At 41.6% G+C, this 19,306-nt stretch overlaps 1 protein-coding gene across 2 annotated transcripts in view; it reads left to right on the top strand.

The window, feature by feature from the left end:
* Window positions 1-19,306, top strand: part of VGLL4 (vestigial like family member 4) — an 83,970-nt gene that overhangs the window by 34,744 nt on the left and 29,920 nt on the right. The window contains exon 1 of one of the 2 annotated variants that reach the window (XM_027703119.1): window positions 2,839-3,043. The exons of the other annotated variant lie outside the window; for it this stretch is intronic. Within the exon in view, the coding sequence (XP_027558920.1) occupies window positions 2,962-3,043 (82 nt within the window). The 5' untranslated portion in view covers window positions 2,839-2,961. Of the gene's footprint in view, window positions 1-2,838; window positions 3,044-19,306 lie in introns of those variants that run through there. 2 annotated transcript variants of the gene reach the window in all.

The raw sequence follows: 19,306 nt of genomic DNA on the forward strand, positions 1-19,306 counted from the left end.
TGGAAAAATTAAATACTTTTCTTATCCTTCCTAAGTATCCAATAAAAGTGTAGCATTAGTTTAAATTCAGGGATGCTCTCTATGTTAAAAACTGTACCTATCAAAATATTGTCCCCAAAATATTCTGTATACTTATGTAAGAAACTTGCATTTCATGGTGAAGAAATGAGCCTCTCTTTTGTTAACGTTGTAGGTGTGGATTTTTATTGCAGTTTATATCTTAAAGGGCTAAGATCTCTTGGTGCCTTTATTAGACGGCCGGTTTAATTTGATGCAATGGTGTAGAATATCTTTGAGTATGCACAATATGGTCTGCTATGCAAAACTTCCAGGCCCCTACTTAAAAATCTTAATGAGCTTTTCATTATTAAAAATATTTCTCTTTCTAGAAAATACTATGCACTACTTTGGTCTGCCTGGTTGCAACTTTTGCAGTAACCAATCCTGTGAGGTGAAAAAACAACTGCAACCTTTTTATTAGGTACCATCCAAGAAAAGTGCTGTTGCCTCAGCACTAAGTACCTATAAGTTTTTACACCATGTTAAAGTAGTGTAGATTAATAGCATTTCCAATTAGGAGAGTGCCCTTCTTGTATATAAATAATCAATAAAGGGCTTCTTAACCTTCCACTCCCCAGCCAAGGGGCTTTGTTTCTTGCTGTGTTGAATTCAGCACTGTTAGTGGCCATTCTCCTTCAGCTGAAGCACCTAGGTAGGTAACACACAGGACTGCTTTGTGTATCTCAAATGAGGAGAAACCTTATCTAGGTTCTAGGCAATCTTCCTTAGAAGATTCAGTAGATACCAGTAGTAAATTTTAAGTAAACTAGCTACCTTGTTTACTGAAATACCCAGAGCATTCAAGCAGTAATTTTCAAAATACCATCACAAAATGGGACTCCACAAGTTGCCTCTGTCATGTCATGTTCTCAGGGTGGAAATGAAAATGTTTTACTGGTTCTCACTGTCTGCTCTCATGTGTACGATGAAGATTCTCTGTCCCAGAGAGGCAGGGATGAGCCTCCAAGCCTAAGAGGGCAGAAGGAAGATTAGGACTCCATTAGCTTTTTTTGTTTGTCTTGGACCAAACTTCCCCAGTGTTTGTCTCTTCCTATCAGCCCAGACTTCAGGTGCTGATGGGCTGCAGGAAATGCAGACTGATGCCCATAGGGATAGCACATGCTTACACCCATGCAGATATTCTGCCCTCTCAGGATGAGTCACACACATCTGTATAAGCAGCCAGAGCCTTTATGATCAAGGTTGGAAGTGCAGAAGGAGAGACCACATCCTGAGATGAGAGGGCTGCAGCACCAATCTCCATCATTTCTGTCATCTAACTGGAGCTTTGGCAGCTGTTAAAGATCCAGAGCCCAGAATGTTTAACTGCTAATAGCCCTTAAAAAATCTAATGTGGCTGTGCCCTGACAGAATCGTAGCAATGTGTGCAGTGCCTGTTTATATGCATAGACAGAAACCTTTTTAAATTATATATATAAACTATATACATGGGAAAATGGCCACTGTACCTCGCACCTTTAATTTTAATTGTCTTTTTAGTTCCTGTGATTCCACTTATCATTCCAGTGATACCATTCTGTGATTCTAGAGCTGCTGTTCTGCCCTGTTACTTTAAGGCACCACTATTTTCCTCTGTAAGGCACCACCATTTTTCACTGTAAGGCATATTTGAGGCCGTTCTAGGGAATGAAATAGGCATTGAAGAGTCAGAATTAGTTTAAAATAGAAGGATCAGCATCTGACCAAAACGTTGCTGTGTGTCGGTGTTCTTTCCGGTTACTGCAAAGCATCATCATTTCTGTCATCTAACTGGAGCTTTGGCAGCTGCTAAAGATCCAGAGCCCAGAATGTTTAACCACTAATAGCCCTTAAAAAATCCAATGTGGCTGTGCCCTGACAGAATCGCATCAATGTGTGCAGTGCCTGTTTATATGCATAGACAGAAACCTTTTAAAACTATATATATAAAAACTATATATACGAGGAAACGGCCACTGTACCACGTGCCTTTAATTTTTATTGTCTTTCTCATTTCTGTGATTCCATTTATCGTTCCTGTGATAGCAGTCTGTGATTCCAGGGCTGATGTTCTGTCCTGTTGCTGTAGAACCACATTATTTTTCACGGTAAGGCACTGGGATGTGTGAGACCGTGCTAGGGAATGAAAAAGGAGCTGAAGAGTCAGGATTAGTTTTAAACAGAAGGATCAGCATCCGGCCCAAAAGTTGCTGTGTGCTGGGTTGTGCCCGTGCCCGGAGGAGGCCCCTCAGCTCCGCGGCTGCGGCTTCCTCCCCTACCAGCCGCCTCCTCCTCCTCCTCCCGGGCGGTGTTTCCTGTGAGCGCCGCTCTGACGCGGCCCCGGGCCGGCCCTCCCTCCTCCTCCAGCCCCCCCGCCCCAGCTCCGACACTGGGCGCTTTTTGGGCTGATCTGGTGCACAAAGCATCCCCGACATCCGAGCGGCCGCGCGTGCGCGGGAGGCGGGCCGGGACCGGGATCGGGATCGGGATCGCGGTCGGGATCGGAGCGGGGCCCCGGCGGGCAGTGCCGGGCACTGCCGCTGTCAGCGCCGGCGCTTGCAGCGGGTTCCCCCCCCCCGGGAACTGCCCTCCCTTGTCTCCCCTGCCGCCTTTTCCCGACGGGTTTGCTTTGCTTTTCCACTTTTTTTTTTTTTTACAAAAAAACCAAGCAAACAAACTTGAAAAAAGCAGTGGGAAGCCCTCGCACAGCCCCCCGTCCCCGCTGCGCGTTACCCCTCGGCGGGCTGGCAGAGGAGCGTGTGCGGTGGAACCCACGCTCCCCGTCCCGACCCGCTCCAGGCTGGGCCTCGCGCTGCTGGAGTTTGGGAGCCGGGAAAGCCTCGGCACCGTCTGCCCGGCCGCCTCCCCCTCCCTGAGCCCGGGCCAGAGCGAGCGAGCCGGTCCTCTCCGCCAGCTCGATAAATGCTGTTTATGAGGATGGACCTGTTGAACTACCAGTACTTGGACAAGATGAACAACAATATCGGCATCCTGTGCTACGAAGGTAATGGTGCCTTTTCACGGGAGGGTAATGGATCCCTTCCACGGGAAGGCAGTGCTTCCCTTCCACGGGGGATGGGATAGATCCCTTCGCCGAGCGCTGTTTGCTGTTGTTTGTCAGCGGTAGTGTTCCCTCTGGAGATAGGCGCCGGCGGTGTGGGACACCCCGCGGGCTGTTGTCAGAGCTTTGAGGGCAGGAATTTCTTTCTCTTCATTTGGTTTTTCTGTTCTTTTTTACAAGACGAGTTTTCAGCGGCAACTTTACTTTTTCCTACAGGCAGGATTGCTCAGACTGAAGGCCCACGGTGCGGGTGGGGGTTTGTCCGTCGCTCCCGGAGCTGTGGGAGAAGCGGTGCGAGAACGGGCGAGTTCCCGCCTGGGTCCCCCGGCGTTGCCCGGCACGGCTCGGTGTCCAGGCCGAGCCCCGCCGTGTCCCCCTCGGGGCCGTGTCCATTGTTCGGCCGCTCCGTCCCCTCCTCTCCTCCCCCAGCACCGCCCCGCGCTCCGGCCCCCGCCGGGAATTACACAACGCGGGTTGTGCTCCTGGAACCCGGCGCTGAGTTTCCCTGGTGTCGCCTCCATCCAGGGTAGGCTGGCGCTTGATCTGCACACTGTCAGCATTCAGAGCCCTGTTGGGAAGGCGCCTGAGGTAACAGGGCAAAATCAGTTTCTTAATCTAGTGGAGTTTTTCTCTACGTGCGTCTCGAAGAAGTGGTTATGGCTTGGCTTTGCCTGGAAAGAAAGGCACCACAGAGCTAATTCAGCTTGGCAGTAGAACTGTTTTCACTGTAGCCACACACAAGCACTGCAATTTTTTTTTTCTTTCTGATTCAGCAGAAACATTTTCCATGTTCGTTTGGAAAATAATCTTACTGTAGTTGTCAGGAAAGAAACAATATGGAGTATACATAGGCCCAGGAGATATCTGGTCATACTCCAGGCCAGGCCAGGCCAGAACACAGGGAGCTGAATCTCACTTTGGAAAATAGTCTTTTCTATCACTAAACCAGCATGGCCACATTTCTTCCCTTCAGGAAGTGGAGTGGCTCCCTGTTGAACTGTTAGTATCTTTGTTTCTTTTTATTTTGGTTTCTTTCTTCTTTTTCTTTCCTGCATGAATAGGTGTATATTCATTTGAGTAAAGCTCTTTTACAGAAGATTGAGCTGAAAAATATAGAGCTGGGTTTCAATGGAGTTGGATTTCCAAACTCTTTCTTATCCTTTCTTTATTAGCATAAGAAAACTAGTTTTAAAGAAAATAAATAAAGTAAAACAACTTGCAGGAAACTAACTTCTTCATTGCTCTCTACAGTAACCAGTATTTTCTTTGGAAACAATAACTTCCGATGAAGACCATAGCATTGTATGCAGAATTTTATTTATGTAGTTTCTGAGTGTTTTGTTGACTAAGTTTGTTGACCTGTAATTTTGGCTCATTAGTTCAATTCATTGTAATTATGCCTAGTATTTATGGGAGATTCTTTCCAGCCCCTTTTTTCCCCACCCTTTTCTCCAGTAATTGTTATTTAACCGGATCTTAGCTTTAATAGTTCAAAAGCAAAAGAACAGCTTAAGAAGTACACTCTATTGGACCAGTTTTTGTTTAGTTTAAACATCTGTTGCTTTTTTCCTTATTCTTGAAGTTAACATTTTTAACACTAAAATAAACACACACAAAATGAAGAAAAGAAAAGCAAAACTTCAGTGGTGTTTATAGTGAAGTGTTTATATCCCAGTGGCTTAAAAAGTATAAATACTGGCAACATCTGCACTGAACTCAAAGAGTGTTTTAGAGATGCCTACAGATCTTCTAGGCCTCTGTCATACTATTTCATTTATAAGTGAGTTGTGTCAGCAGTGATGGATCTTGTCTTTTCAAAGGCACTGCCGCAGTAGTAACTATATTGACAACAAAGTGTCCTTTCAAACTCAATGAATTAGCATTTACTGGATGTCACACTTCAACTACTTATAAATAGGTACCTTCCTGAAAAGTACTTTTGGAGTAGGACAAAATACAAATACATTGTATGATGGGAAAATAGGTTCAGAGGAAAGAATGAAGGGCCTATATACCGCAGGATAGAAGTGAGATGGGTTCCTTATTCCTTTAGATTCTCTGTTGAAACAGTTGGTTTTGCTTACTGGTGAAATGTGTCAGTATCATTTTATGAGGTTTACTAGTGATTTTAATCTTTCATCTCTGACACAAGCCACTGGAACTATGTGCCATTGATTTGTAGCTGCACCTTGTGGATAAGAGATGTGTTGGAACACAGAAACAGGAAGAGTTCTTCCATCATGTGCATTTGGCGGCCCTTTAGTTTGACATGGAATATAAGAGTATAATTTACAGCCCAAGATGAGTCCTGCTTTTTCTTGCCCAGCAAGAGTCACAGATAGCAATTTGTTATCTGTAAGCTCCAGGCTATTGAGTTAATGCCAGCACTGGGATAGTCTTCCTTGGCTGGTAGGTGCAAGAACCTCCCAGGAACCTCCGGGAGGTTGCTAAGTTGTGCCATTCATGATCACACTCCAGCAAGTATGGAAACATTGTCCAAGTGCTGTTTAGTTCATAAAACAATTTCTGATTTTGGCTAGTCTGGGGGAAGAATGTAAATGATGTTAACATAGATGAGATCTGCTTTGTGGACAGAAAAGCATCATTTTGCTGAGGCTGGGGGAGAAATGGGAGATCAGAAGTTCTCCCGTTAACATTTAAGAGGTAACAGTGTGTTGTAGATTTACCTGATGGCTTTGTAGATGAAACCTGAATTGAAGTTGACTGTTTCTTCAAACATACTTTTGCTCTTTATTCCTTTTTTTGTTTTTTTTACTGTAAGATTGTGTAGCACTGGCACAGGTTGCCCAGTGAGGTTATGGAGTTTCCGTCTTTGGAGATACTCAAAACCTGTCTGGGCATGACCCTGAGCATCCTGTCCTGGTTTTGAGCAGGAGGTTTGGACTAGATGATCTCTAGAGGTGACTTTCTAGCTTCAACACTTGGGAAGTTCTGTACACTCATGTAATTAAAGCAGCCACAGCCAGGAAAAGGATTATAACCCGAGATGAGGTAAGAAGGGGGTCCATAGCTTTGAACCACAGAATAAAGCCATTTCCTTTCCTCAGGATTATTTTACACATATAATTTGTGCCCTTTTGAGTGTTTCCTTAATCTTATTACTGGCTTTGAGCACCTTGTGATGCCCCGTGATAATCTTAACTCTGATTAGTGCTTTTGGAGGAAAATCTGAATTTTAACAACATGGTGGGTTTTTTTATCAAGTTGCACAGAAAAGAACGTTTGAGTTTTGTTTCCCTTTGTTTTGATTTTAAATCAATCAAATAAGAATGTTTAGTCTTCACCAATGAGAAAAGGACAGTTATATTAGCAATGATCAATCATTTCAAGCAATTTTATTTAATATATATTTGGTGCAATAGGAAAGAAAAGAAGAAATAGAGAATTGTTGACTCGGTATCTGGATGCTGATTTGTAGTATTAATACATCTGATATTCTCCTACTAAACATTTGCTGCCAGTTATCAACAATGGCCAGTTTAATGAGTAGTGCTTTCATGTCATTGTTTTCTTCCTAATGAGCTCAGAGGCATCAGAAAACTCTTGGGAGGCTGCTGTCCTCGCTGAGGTGCAAAGGCCAGGGAGCAGAACCATTCTGTACCAGCCTGGCGTTCCCAGAGCTTCGGATCAAATGACAGGCACTTGATCTGGGCATGTATTCAGAGGTAGAACATCTGCATCTTGTTTTGCAATGGAAACTCACTTAAAGTCAGCTTAATATTCTTTCTCAGAGAGCCTTGTGTGTGAGGTAATGGAGTGCTCAGAGTTAAAGAAAACAAATCTCAGGTGATCCGGCTCTTTGACTCTGTCCAGCAAGTTTTGGCTCCTCATTTCCAATAGAATATGTATGAGGAGGTGCAGTCTCCAAGCAGATTTGTTTCATTCTGTTGTTTATCCGAGGGAGTGTACAGATGGTTGTGTGTTGGAAGGCAGAATTCTGTCTTCCTCTCTCCCCCAGTTTCAAATGCTTTGGGTTATTAGTGCATTCTCAGGGCTGGAAATGCTGTGCTGGGAAAGGTATAAAGAAATGCAATAAGATGCTAAGAAATCCCCCAGGCATGTTACGAGACTTGGAGCACTTGAAATAGTTATACAGAGTTCTCTGGACAGTCCAGAAGACTAGATATTTTTTTTTTAATGAAGAAAATTGGATCCAGATTTTTGGAAGAACACCCCTTTCTGGTTTCAGGACAGCTTACATTAGTTAGTGGCATATTACATAATTTTTTCACTGCCTTCCTGTAACAATGAAGCATTACTTGGCCACAGCACTGAGCTTGCATAGCTGTGTGTCTTCTCAGGGCACTGCAAGGCATTCTGAATATGTGTCTGTCTTCCCCAAAAGGCCAGTTCAGATGTTTGGTATCAGATGAGGAGTCCCACATGCATTCTGCAAGCTTCATTTGCTTTTTAATGAAATGTCATGTGTTTTCTTAAGTTCTAAAGAATAGTTTCAGTCAGCTGTTTTTGCTGACCTTGCATTTTTCTCTGGATTTTTAACATCACTTTCTTGTATTATTTGGTTTAGTTTCTAAATATATAAAATGACTTTAGCACTATTCTTCTATTAAGAATGGGATAAAAATCTCCTTCACGGTGAATTAAGTGTTCTTATTTGTAATTCGGTGTAAAATTTCTGTTCAAAGCCATGTAAATTAAGATGCACCTACAAAATGTTCCCCATTTATAGAACATTTTGTGGGGTTTGCCTTTTCAATGTCTTTTATCTACAGGAAAAAACAAAGAGCCCCAAGTTCACAGTTGGCCTTTTCTTACTCATTTCCTCCTAACATGAAGTTGGGAATATCCTCTTCAGTAATGACATCAAAATTCAGTTTATTTTCCTCATTCATCAAAGGCAGGATAGGTCATACTCAAGCTTTTTTTTTTTTTTTTCCCCCTGGAGTTCTGTTGTTCTCCTCACCCTGGATGCTAGTTCAGCATTTGCACTGAGAAATCAAACAAGGAAATTAAAAACGTAAATATAGTAGAGTGTTATCCCACAGCTTTCAGTAGATAAGATAGGCAACACGTTTTTTTCTGAGATAAAAGGTAGTGAAGTTTGTAGCAGTAAGTTGAATTCTGTGTTAATGAGCACTTTGCTTAAAGGCTGTAACTTTTTACTCACAAGTCAAATTTGTTACAGTGCCAGGTCTCTTTGGATATAAATCCAGGGATTTTAGGAGACATTGAAAAAGCTTAAATTGCTCCAGAGTTTGAACAATGCACTGTATTGTATGGAGAACTGTTAGAGAAAAAATAAACCTTAAACAACAGTCTTCACTGTGTGGCATCTAAAATTATGAATGGAAAAGTTCATCCATATGTATCAGGTTTGCCTTTTTAAAATTTCTGCTTTGCATGAAAATAGCTGTCTATTAATTTCTTCTTGAGGATTAATACAGATGGGCCTTTATATTTGATTTTGGCTGAATAGGCTACAGAGTTTGAACATGCTGCATGCAGACAATGTGCCAAGCAGTTTAGCAAAGTTGTTTACACTAACAGTAATCCAGCAGGACAGAGCCTATAATTTCTCCCTGATAATGGTATAAGGTAGTGGTGAACACAAGTTTCTGGAGACGTGTTTACAAAAATGGTATTATACTTTCTCAACGCTAAAGAATCAGAAGTGATTTTGGTTTTAATTTCTTCTTTAAAGGCAGCCAGTTTTCCCTTCCTCATGCAGTCTGTATCATCTCCCTGGAAATTGCTTTGCAAATGAGCACGGAGCAGTTGCCGGACACACAGAGGCATTGTTCCCTTCCCTCTGGGTGACAGCCCTGCCTTTGGGGGACAACTGGCTCTGGGATACAGTGCTGCTGGCTGCTGCTGTGTGAGCACTGAAGCTGGGATTGCAGTAACATACACACCACCGTGCTCCCTTTGGGTTTCCTGGAGGCAGATTTTCCTGGGTACTTCATCTGACAGCTTTTCTTAAGAGAGAGAGAGAGGACATTCTCATGCCTGTCTCTACAAGTGGACCTAATGGTGTGTGGAGCTTGGTGAGCACTGGTGTGTATCCTGGGAGCCTTGGTGGGATGGAGAGGTGGATCATCCAGTGCATTGAACAGGCAGTTGAGCTCTTAATTAGGGTTATCTCTGTCCACTTGTCAACCTCATGTTACAGATGGATGGAGTTGGGAGAGTCTTAATAGCAAGAGTAGTCTGGCACTGATTGTAGGGTCAGTCAAGCTTGGAGCACTTTAGATCAGAGAATCGCAGAATTTCCTGAGTTGGAGTGGACCCATCAGGATCACCTAGTCCAACCCCTGGCCCTGCACGGGACACCCCAGCAATCCCACCATGTGCCTGAGAGTGTTGTCCAAACCCTCTTGGAGCTCTGGCAGCCTTGGGGCTGTGCCCACTGCCCTGGGGAGCCTGGTCAGTGTCCAACCAGCCTCTGGGGGAAGAACCTTTTCCTGAGATCCAACCTAACCCTGCCCTGACACAACTTCAGGCCATTCCCTTAGAAAAGGCCTTTCCTTGTTAGGAAAGATCTCTGTACAGCTTCTTCCTGTGTAACCTTGGTGAAGTTGAGGTAATGGTGTTCCTGGGACCACCATGGCATTGGTTCTAGCCAAAGAAAGAAGTCATCTAGAAACCTCAGTGAGATGATGGGTCTTCATCAAAGATCTTCAGAGCTCTAGTTTTAATAGGAATGTCAGTCCTGAAAATCTCAGGGTGGTGGGGACAAAAGTGTGAAATGGATGTTAGAATGTTTCCTTTACCTAAGTTTCACAGCACTGTTTGGTATCAGATTTTTTTTTTTAAACAAGAGTTTAGAATGTTTCCTTGCCTAAATTTCATGGCACTGTTTGGCATCAGAATTTTTTTAAAGTAACTTTCCTCTTTTTCTTTGCATTTAAACTTTTTTGCTGCTAGTGTTAAAAACCAGAACTTGTTAAACATAGCAACACTTGGTGCAGTCCAGCTTTTCCCTCCCTAAATGTTATGTGGCACTTTGTACCTCATTTTGGTTTTGGAGGAAAAGCTCATCCATAGTGTGGTGTACATGGATGGAGGTAGGTAATATTTTGGATAAAGTGGAATGTTAGAACCTTTGTGGCACACGGGGAGGAAGAGAAGGGTGTCTTCGGCAGGTAGGTGCCAGCTTATTTACTTCTTTTCATAATACTTGTTGTTACAAGGGTCTCTGATTATTTAAAGACCTGTACTTTTTCACTCCTCAGCAGTTTGGAGTGTTCCTTGTCAGCTGTGAGAATCAGGCATTGTAGTGTATAACTTTCTTTCTGTTCTTTCAAATGTCACTAGCAGGTTCCAGGAAATATATTTGCTCTCCCAGGAAGAGTTTGGACCTAGCTGTGTTTAAAAAGCAGTAGTTTTTCCTGGAAACCCATTTGACAGGGCAGACATGGAAACCACTCAGCATTGCATTTCCCTTGTTTATGAGACTGAATATTTATTCCTCAGCATACAGAAATAGGGTTTTTTTGCCTTTAAACGTGGTTTGTAGGTAGATGTGAGAGAGATTTAGTACATAAGCCTACCATTTTTTTGCCCAGGATAGGAATGGCACTGTGGTATGGGAATATAATCCAGTATTGGAACATTTATGATGTTTTGTTTGAACTAAAAATCCCAGAACAACTGATTAGCAATAGTTACCATCTACCAAATGGCCAGCCCAGCAATCTTTTGCATAAGAAGAGTGAAAACCAAAGCTGCTAAATGGATCTTTTGAAATAGCTGTTGTCTTTTAGGAATAAGTGAATATTTACTTGTTTTACTAATGGCATCAAAACACTGTGGTTGCACTTCAGAGTTGGTATTGGGATTTTCAGTTTTCTTATTTAATTGCTAATGTTTGGTAGGTCTTACTTCTGAAAGTAAATTCAGGTATTTGTGAAATTCGCAGGTTTGGACACTTTCAGAGCAGACCCTTTCAGGAAATTACGGTCTCTTGGCTCCAGATTACTGAATTGGGATTGTTTTCTTTGTGACGTTTTGCTTATTGTAATTAAATGGCCCTATGAAGAAAATTAAAGTTGTCCAGGCAAAAGGAAACTATTTCTGTGAATCTAAATTATCTAGGAAGATCAGTAAATGCCACACAAGAGCTGGCCAAGTAAAATAGGACTATTTAGTTGTTCAGTTTATATTCTTTGGGAAGTAATATCTTCTAAAGCAGGATCTCTACAAAAAGTGCTCTTTGCATATAGAAAAAGAAGTTGACATAACTGTGGCACCTCCTTTGTGGAGGTTTTATCCAGAACACACTAAATGAAGATGAGGCGAGGGAAATGCTCTATGATTCATATAGGACAAGTTTGAACTCAGCCAGTTTCTCAGATTTAGTATAAATATTTATGGCATTGAAGGGGATTTTTTTTTTAATATGCTTCCTTGTGCTCTGGCTCTTTCAGATGTCCTCCTCAGACATCTGGTGTGCATTGCTGCTTGTTTAACCCCCACCCTTCAGTTTTCATGCTGTGGCATCTCAGAGAGCAATCACAGTCACTCTGTGGTTGGCGTAAATTAAATCTCCTTGAGCCAGCTGGGAGAATGCTGACGTGCACACTTTTCCTGCTGAACACTCTAAAACCAGGGGCTGCAGTTAAAGAGGGGAAACACTTTGCTCTTGTCTTGCTGTAGGCATCACACTGAGCTATTTACCGGAGGTGTCAAAAATAGGAATTCCAGCATTAACAAGGATGTTTACAGAGTCTTGGCTTGGTTTCTGTATTTTAGAAAATGCTTCTCTCATTGATGTTACATAGTCAATGTATTTACCTCAGCTCATCAGCCAAAAAAAAACCACCCCAACTTAAAAAGTTATCTTCCTTTAAAAATCCTTAAAAGACCAGCTATCTAAGATTGTAACTGCTTTGAGGTACTTTATGTTTGCCTTAATAGCTAATCTGTGGATGTTCTGACTTTTTCTTTGTAGCACGGTAAATTGAACACTACCCTATTTGATTTCAAGTGTTTCTCAGGAGGTCCATTTAGAAACAAATGTGATAACAAACATTTTAATAAATATATATGTATATATTTTCAGTCCTCTCTGCAGAGTCCTAGTTCTCACAGAAGCATAGTTCAACTTTTAGATTCCCCCATGAAATAAAGAGTGAACTTACTTACAGAGGGGGAAAAAAGAGCTGTAATTGGTTGACTTCACGTAAGTCAAGGATAAAGCTGACCACAACATTCCAAGTACCTCAGTTGTAATATTTTGCCATGGCTGCTAAACCTTACTGTGACCTGCCAGTAAACAAAAAGGGCTTTTGCCTGTTTGAGATGTGCAAATAAAAATAGTCATTGATCAGCTAAGCGGATAAAAACTCTGAAACTTGGACTGATATCATATGAACTAGGTCCTTGCTTTGTGCTCAGCCATCATGGAGGGAAAGCAAGAGCTTTTGGAATAAAATATTGTGACCGTGGTTCGTCTGTAGTGGACCCCATTTAAACTGAGGTAATGGCATTTGTTTCAGTGGAAGTAGTTGAGTGTTTTTAGCTGATGCAAGGAATGAACCCTTATAGACAATAGTGGGATTTTATATTGGGAAGAATTTTAAGTTCCCCTGTCTGAGCCACAGGACCTTCACAGGTCTCTTCTTTTAGATTAGGTCTGTTGAGTTGTGTAAAAGGAATGTGCCCACAGAAGCCGGTAGTTAATTTTGTGTTCTCTTCAGAAGATGAGTTGGGATAAGAAACTCCAATGAAACAGAGTCAAACTGTGAACCTGCAATGCATGGATCAGCAACAGGCAAGCTGAGAGCCCATTTATGACCTGAAGCAGTGCTTCCAAACTTTTTTACTAATGCATGTTTCACAGCCCCCAAAATTGCCATTTGGTTCCATTAAAAACTTCACAGTGGTATTTAATAAAGTGGCTGCTTAATTATGGGGTGGAACATCTTTAATGTGTGATAGGAGGTAGAGATCTACAGAAATGCATAGGATGTATGTCATTCAAGTGAAATTGGGAAGGATTTAAGAGAGAGTTAACTGGGGAATGATATCCTAGTAATGCAGTGACAGGTTTGATTTCTGGATGCGAGTGGTGGATCACAGACACACAACTGACATGTTTTGTTACCTTCATTTTATCTGCACTTCCTTGTCCATTTTGTGTTTTGTCAGGAATGAGTTGCTTCTGCAGCTTTAAAACAAAAAGACTGGGAGCCTGGAGTTAAGTTAATCAAAAGGGAGATTCAGCTAAGGACTAGTAGGTGTAGGGGGGAAGAGGACAAAGCCCTGATTAAATGTCTTTGAGAAACAGAGTGTAATTTTAATAGTGTTCACCCCTTCCAATCCCGTGACTCTCAAGATAACTTCACAAATATGAATTTCTGCTCGTTCCTTGTTTTTCCAAGAGTTATGGAAAACCTGCCCTCAGTGCCCAGAAAACTGTGAGAAAGGCTGGCCAGGCAGTATGTAATTTCTTGGTAGCAAACACAGTCCCTCCCTCTATCTTCCTTGCCTTCGCTTCCCTTGGAGAGAACATTGATTTTAAGTGACCCTGCAACATGGCCCCATAAACCAGCCTCCTTCTTGTGGAGTAAACAGCCCGGCTCTGACTTAGACAGTGCTCCCATCCATCCCCTGACACCGTGGGACTGGCTGCCTTTTATCCCTGTGACAACCACCAGCAGTGTCAGCCCCTGCGCAGCCACACTGACCCTGGGAGTGGGTGGGAGTGTTAATTCAGAGCCACTACCTTCAGTCCTTATTGGGGAGAAATTAATAATATTCTCTGGTGCCAGGTTTTTCACAAGTTGAGTCCTCTAGTGGAACAACGGTTTTCAAGCTTTTGTGCTCTCTGGTTACCTAAATTTTTTCTGTAGATCTCATCATAGCCATTATTTTCCCCAATAAAATTACTCATTGTAGTTGCATGTCATGAACCCAAGATTAAGAACTGCTATGTCAGAGGCACAGAATTAATTTTATCTTTTTCCTTATTGGTGGTGTGTGCCTGTTTGTCTGTTCGTTTTGGAAGACAATCCTGTCAGGAACAATGCTAATATTTTACAGTTTTTATGTATGTTTCTTTATACCAACACCCTGGAGAAATTATATGGAATCCTTTCCTCTGAATCTCATGAGCTGCACTGTTCTCTGGGCTCTTCCAGAAGATGAAGCCTTCACAAGTTCTTGGTTATTAAAACGCTCCATGTGAGCAGTGTCTGAGGGACACTGTTATGTCTCAGAATAATGCAGAGCCAGTGGCTTGAAGGCTCTGTATTATCCACCCTTGTAGTGCTTGCGACGAGCTGAAATCATGATCTTCCACTGGCCCAGGCAGTGGCTGAGTTGTATCTCAGCCTGCTGCCATCAGCTGCAGACCAACCCTGCACATGAGGAACTGGCGAACTGACACATCCTCCTCATTTTCCATGGAAAGAGCACAGTCAAAAGATGATCTTGTTTTCATCTGAATGGCTCCTGTGGTTTGCTGCTGGATTCAGAGTGCCTGAGTGCCCTGCACAGTTGTCACTGCTCCCTTGCTTTCCCTCTGTAGAAGGGATTTTGGAGCCCACTTTGAAGTACAAAGGGATTTTGTTCTCTACAATGGATTCTTTGTGAGAGATGGGTTGGAATTGTTCTGATGCTCTGTGGATTAAATGTCTTCAATATTGTGTGCACTGTGGTTGAAGGAGCTCTGTGTCCTTCACACAAGTCCGTTTCACACGGGCTGCCATCAGGTAACAAAACCAAAATGGAAGCTGAAGTTTTTCCTATGCTTATTAGGCCAAATGTAATTTGCTCATTTAAGCTCAGTTTAGGGAGAGAATTTGGTCACTTGTTTGCTTCTCATGGGGATTCCCTCCGGGAACTGGGCACAAAGCTTTGCAGGACTTGCAGCAGCACAGTCCTCTGAACACTGGCCCAACTTCATTCCAAGTCCATTCTGAAAGGAGCCACCCACCTGTGCATATGTTTTAATAACATTTTGAATACACTTGCTTTTGTGTTTGTATTTTAAAGCATTTCTATGCTCTCTTGAGGGCATTTTACCTTCCAGGTGGGGAATTTGGGGGAAAATAATATGGGAATAAAAGAAACTGCTTGAAAGTGCAGTATCAGATTTCTCAGCTCTTTTAGAAAGCTCATTTTCTCGATGCTCTGAATTTTTCCACATGTGACAAAGAAGAATAATGTGAGAAAAGGTGTTCAGAGCATGTTTATAGTAAACTACAGTAAAAGCTTGTAGTATTTCTAAAAATAAAAGTAGTCGAAATAAGTGGAATATTTTTTTTAACTTTGCATAGTACCTTTTTCTTCAAATCCTTATGAAAGAAACAGTTCACAATTTATTGGATTTAATTTTAATATGACCCCATTGCAAATGAGCATCTCAAAATTAATGTTTTAAGCATGGCTGCTGTACAACTTACTGACTGTCCTGATATCTGCGAGGAGCACTGATTACCCAGTGCAATAAAATTTAATTTGTGTTACAGGATCATATCCATGAAATATCAGCCATTGGAGCAGAAGGGGCTGTTTCAGACCTGAGTATCCATATTGCTATCCACTGACAGGAGGAATTATTCAAATCTGAGCTTTCACAAATTGATTTTCCTGTTTGTCTTTGCCATCTCATGAAAATATAGTTGTAAGGTATCATTTAATACATTGAAATACTACTCAGGCCCCCAATCCAATTTCTTCTGTTGTGACCTTGCTGTGACTTTGATTTACTTTTGAAACAGATGGCAGGTTTTCTAGCTTTGATTGTTTCAGCTAAAAGACAGGCTGGTCTTTGATCAGTTTAGCTTTGCCATCTTTTATATAACACAGTAAGTCATTTAGTGGTGTGACTAAAGAAAGAACACCTAGGTCTGGAAAGCAACATCTTCAACTTGTTGCTGTGTGGGAGAACGACGTATAATTGTTCTGCAAATAAATTAAAGGGAGCTGCATTCTGATGCTGTGGTTATTATTTAAACTTTGCATGGTGATAGTTTTCGTTACGTATTCTGGAATTATTTTCTGTGTTATGATTCCTGTAACCCTCACCGTGGTGTTTGTTGCCTGCTTTCTCGTGTGTGTGTGTGTCCCATAGTCATTCCAGCCACGTTCCGGGGTGGAAATGCAGTGCCTCATCTTTCTTCACGGGACAGACACAGTCTAGAATCTTTAAAGATTTCAACCACACTGAGGACAAAACATTGCCTAGCACTGAATAAACTGCAATGACTAAGTTTCAGTACCAGTATACAGAGTGTGGTGTAGGGATGCACCAGGACTGCTTAACAATGCCGTGTGTTTTGCCAGGGAATTAAATGGCTCCTGTATCTTTTGCTGCCCAGTAAATACTAATGTCATGTTTAGTAAGCAAACAGAATAATGTGAAATGTACTGTTTTCTGCAGAAAATGTAAATTATACTTGTCCCTTTGCTTTCCTTTCTCTTTTCTCCTCTCCTGTGTTTGGGGTGCCCAAACTGCTGCCTCCTGCACTTGGCCTCACTCAGTAGCTGGGCTTAGTGTAGAGCTTGGTTCTTCTCCAGGAGCCTCTGTAATGCACTGGGCAAACATAAAATTATGACTGTGTTGATTTTTAGTCCCTCTTAACTGACTTTAAATGGTTGATACTGGCGTTTCCTGGGAGAACTGGCAGAAAGGCTCAAAGGAGTGCTCCCTGCTTCCTGAGCCAACACCCATCCTCTGCCTGGAACACAGAGGAATCCTTTTTTTGACATTGATGTTAACTAGTGTTGTAGGCAACTCCGGTGCTATTTATCTGGAGATCAGTGTAGTTTAGCATTGATTAAATTTAAATCTTGTGTGCCAGGTAATTGGAATCTGATTTTAGCCATAGTTTACATGAGTACAGGTACTCTAAGCGGAAGAAAGGAACATTTTTTCAGAGTTTTTTAGGAGTTACCTAAATTATCTTAAAGGGAGATCTGCAGATTTATGAAGTAATCTCATGCTCTGCAGTTAGACCCCAGCCTGAGTTCATTGTTGGGTTGGAACTGAACACAGCCCCACATTCACAACTGTTGAGGTGTGAAAAATTGGAGTTTGACAGAGGAAATAATAAGCTCTGCCAGACCAAAGCATTGAAATTTATTCCATTCTGCTTTCTTTGTGGCACCTCTGCTGCCCTTCTTCTTTCCATGCCATCCATTTCTTACCAGAGAGACTCCCTCAGTTGGTACCTGGTTGACAGAACAGAGAGAATTTTTCAGTCTTTAAGTGCTCAGCAGGGACCTTTTACGTGTCTTATATGTTTGTGAAGTAGTTTGTAGAACTACTAAGCAGTTATCCATACAAGTCAGTTAATGCAAGAGTATGCAGTGCTGTTTGGTACAGCTGTGCTTTTACAGTGTGATCAGAGAGAACAGAAGATGAGGCAGGCAGTTTCTCACAGTACCTTTGAAGGAGAAAATACAGTTATACTTAGCTTTGAGGGGGCAAATTTACTGTTTTCTGTCTGTTGCAATGTAGTGTTTGGTATATAATACAGCATTTTCAAGACCTGTAAAGTGGAAAACTGCTTTAACCTGTCCTACTCAGCTCTGAATACCAATATGTGTTTTGGAAAGGATCCTCAAGTGAGCTTGTCTGCAGACTGCACGTCTGTGCACTGTACCTGACTTGGGGCTCCTTTGTGCAAGGTTTTGCAGGAAGTGGAGGAAAAGTGGGTGGAGGTGATTTAACGCAGAGGTCACTGGTTTATGTTTTTGCTTGCAACGTCAAGCGTAACGTGTCCCTCATTGGCAGGCACGGCCAGATGGAGGAGCCAGGACAGAATAGTCAATTTAATCACTGTATTTTGGCTTTGGCCATGGGTTTTCTGGCACACAGGTCTCTGCACAGTGGTAGCCAGAGCTTGGTTCCAGGAGTAAGTGTTTTTCATATGTTTTGTAAACAGAGGAGAACAAACTTTTGCCAATTTTTCTGTATGTGTATGTGACTTTTTCTGGTCTTCTAAATTAGCCTTTTTGTTATCATACCAGAAAGTCTGTAAAATACATTTCAAATAAGGGAATCTGTAAGGGAATCAGTAAATTGGCTGCTGAAAAAAAATCTATTCATTATAATAAAAACTATTTCCAAGATCTGATTTCATAGCAGCATTTTTTGCCATTCTGTTACCATCAATACTTATTTTTTTGTTGTTTTGTAGTTTGCTGTTTTATTATGCTCTCCCGATAGGCCTGTTTAATATATTCTGAAGGAAATGCAACTACTCTGACTCTGTTTACAGTGTTTGACAGACTGCTTCCCAGAATTATGTCTTATTTCAGCTCAGCTTAAATAATATATTTTGAAGAAGCAACCCAGCAATAAAGTCATGGTAAAAAGTGATGATTCCACATAGGAGATTTTGATGTTTGTCTGAGTGGAGGTTATAGAGATTTTCAGCAATTATATAAATATTATAATTTGTAACTGCTTCTTAGGATGTCTCTTATGGTAACCAAAGATTTCTTATTGAGGAGTCTGAATGGATTAATTCGTTGTCTTTGCTCAAGCAAGTGAAGCAAATCTGCCTTAAATTACACGTTTTTAAGATTGTCTGTTTCACACATATCTAATTTCTGGGGAATTTCCCAATTTCAGGCGTATCAATTCTCTTGCTGTACAGTATGCTGTGAAGTAACACCCAAACTAGGCAGCTGCCAGAATCTGCACATTGATTCTCTGGTGCTGTATTGCAGTTCTTCTGTTTTGATAACTTGTTTTGATGACTTGTTGAATTGAGTAATTTGTGCTGACTTCCCTACTTGGTATTTGATATCTCAAATCATGTGAGTTTTTATTTTGTACATGAATTGGAATTTTTATGCCATTTATCCCAATTTATGTTGACACAGACTGACTTCTGTGTTTAAGATAGTGGAAAAACCATACAATATTTTATAAATTCATTACGATCTGTTTGTGATTTAATCTCCTCATGATTGTTAGAATACAGGAACAGAAAATAATATAAATTTCATTTTATATTATCCTTTTCCCACATAGATTGCTTTTGTGATTATCTTGGCTTTTCAGCAGAAGTGCTTCATATGTCACGAAGGTAAATTTTGGTCTTGAATCAGTAGAGAAAACTGCCCTTGAAGATCTCCATGTACTATTCATTCCTGGGAATCTGGCCCTAGGAACATGAGGCAACTCCTTCTACTACTGAGAGTTTGTCTGCAGGTATTGGAAAAGGTAATTAAAAATGTAACGCCCATTAATTAAAGTCTGTTAAA

The sequence above is a fragment of the Neopelma chrysocephalum genome, unplaced genomic scaffold, assembly GCF_003984885.1.
Source record: "Neopelma chrysocephalum unplaced genomic scaffold, ASM398488v2 Primary Assembly neopelma1_209, whole genome shotgun sequence".
NCBI lineage: Eukaryota > Metazoa > Chordata > Aves > Passeriformes > Pipridae > Neopelma > Neopelma chrysocephalum.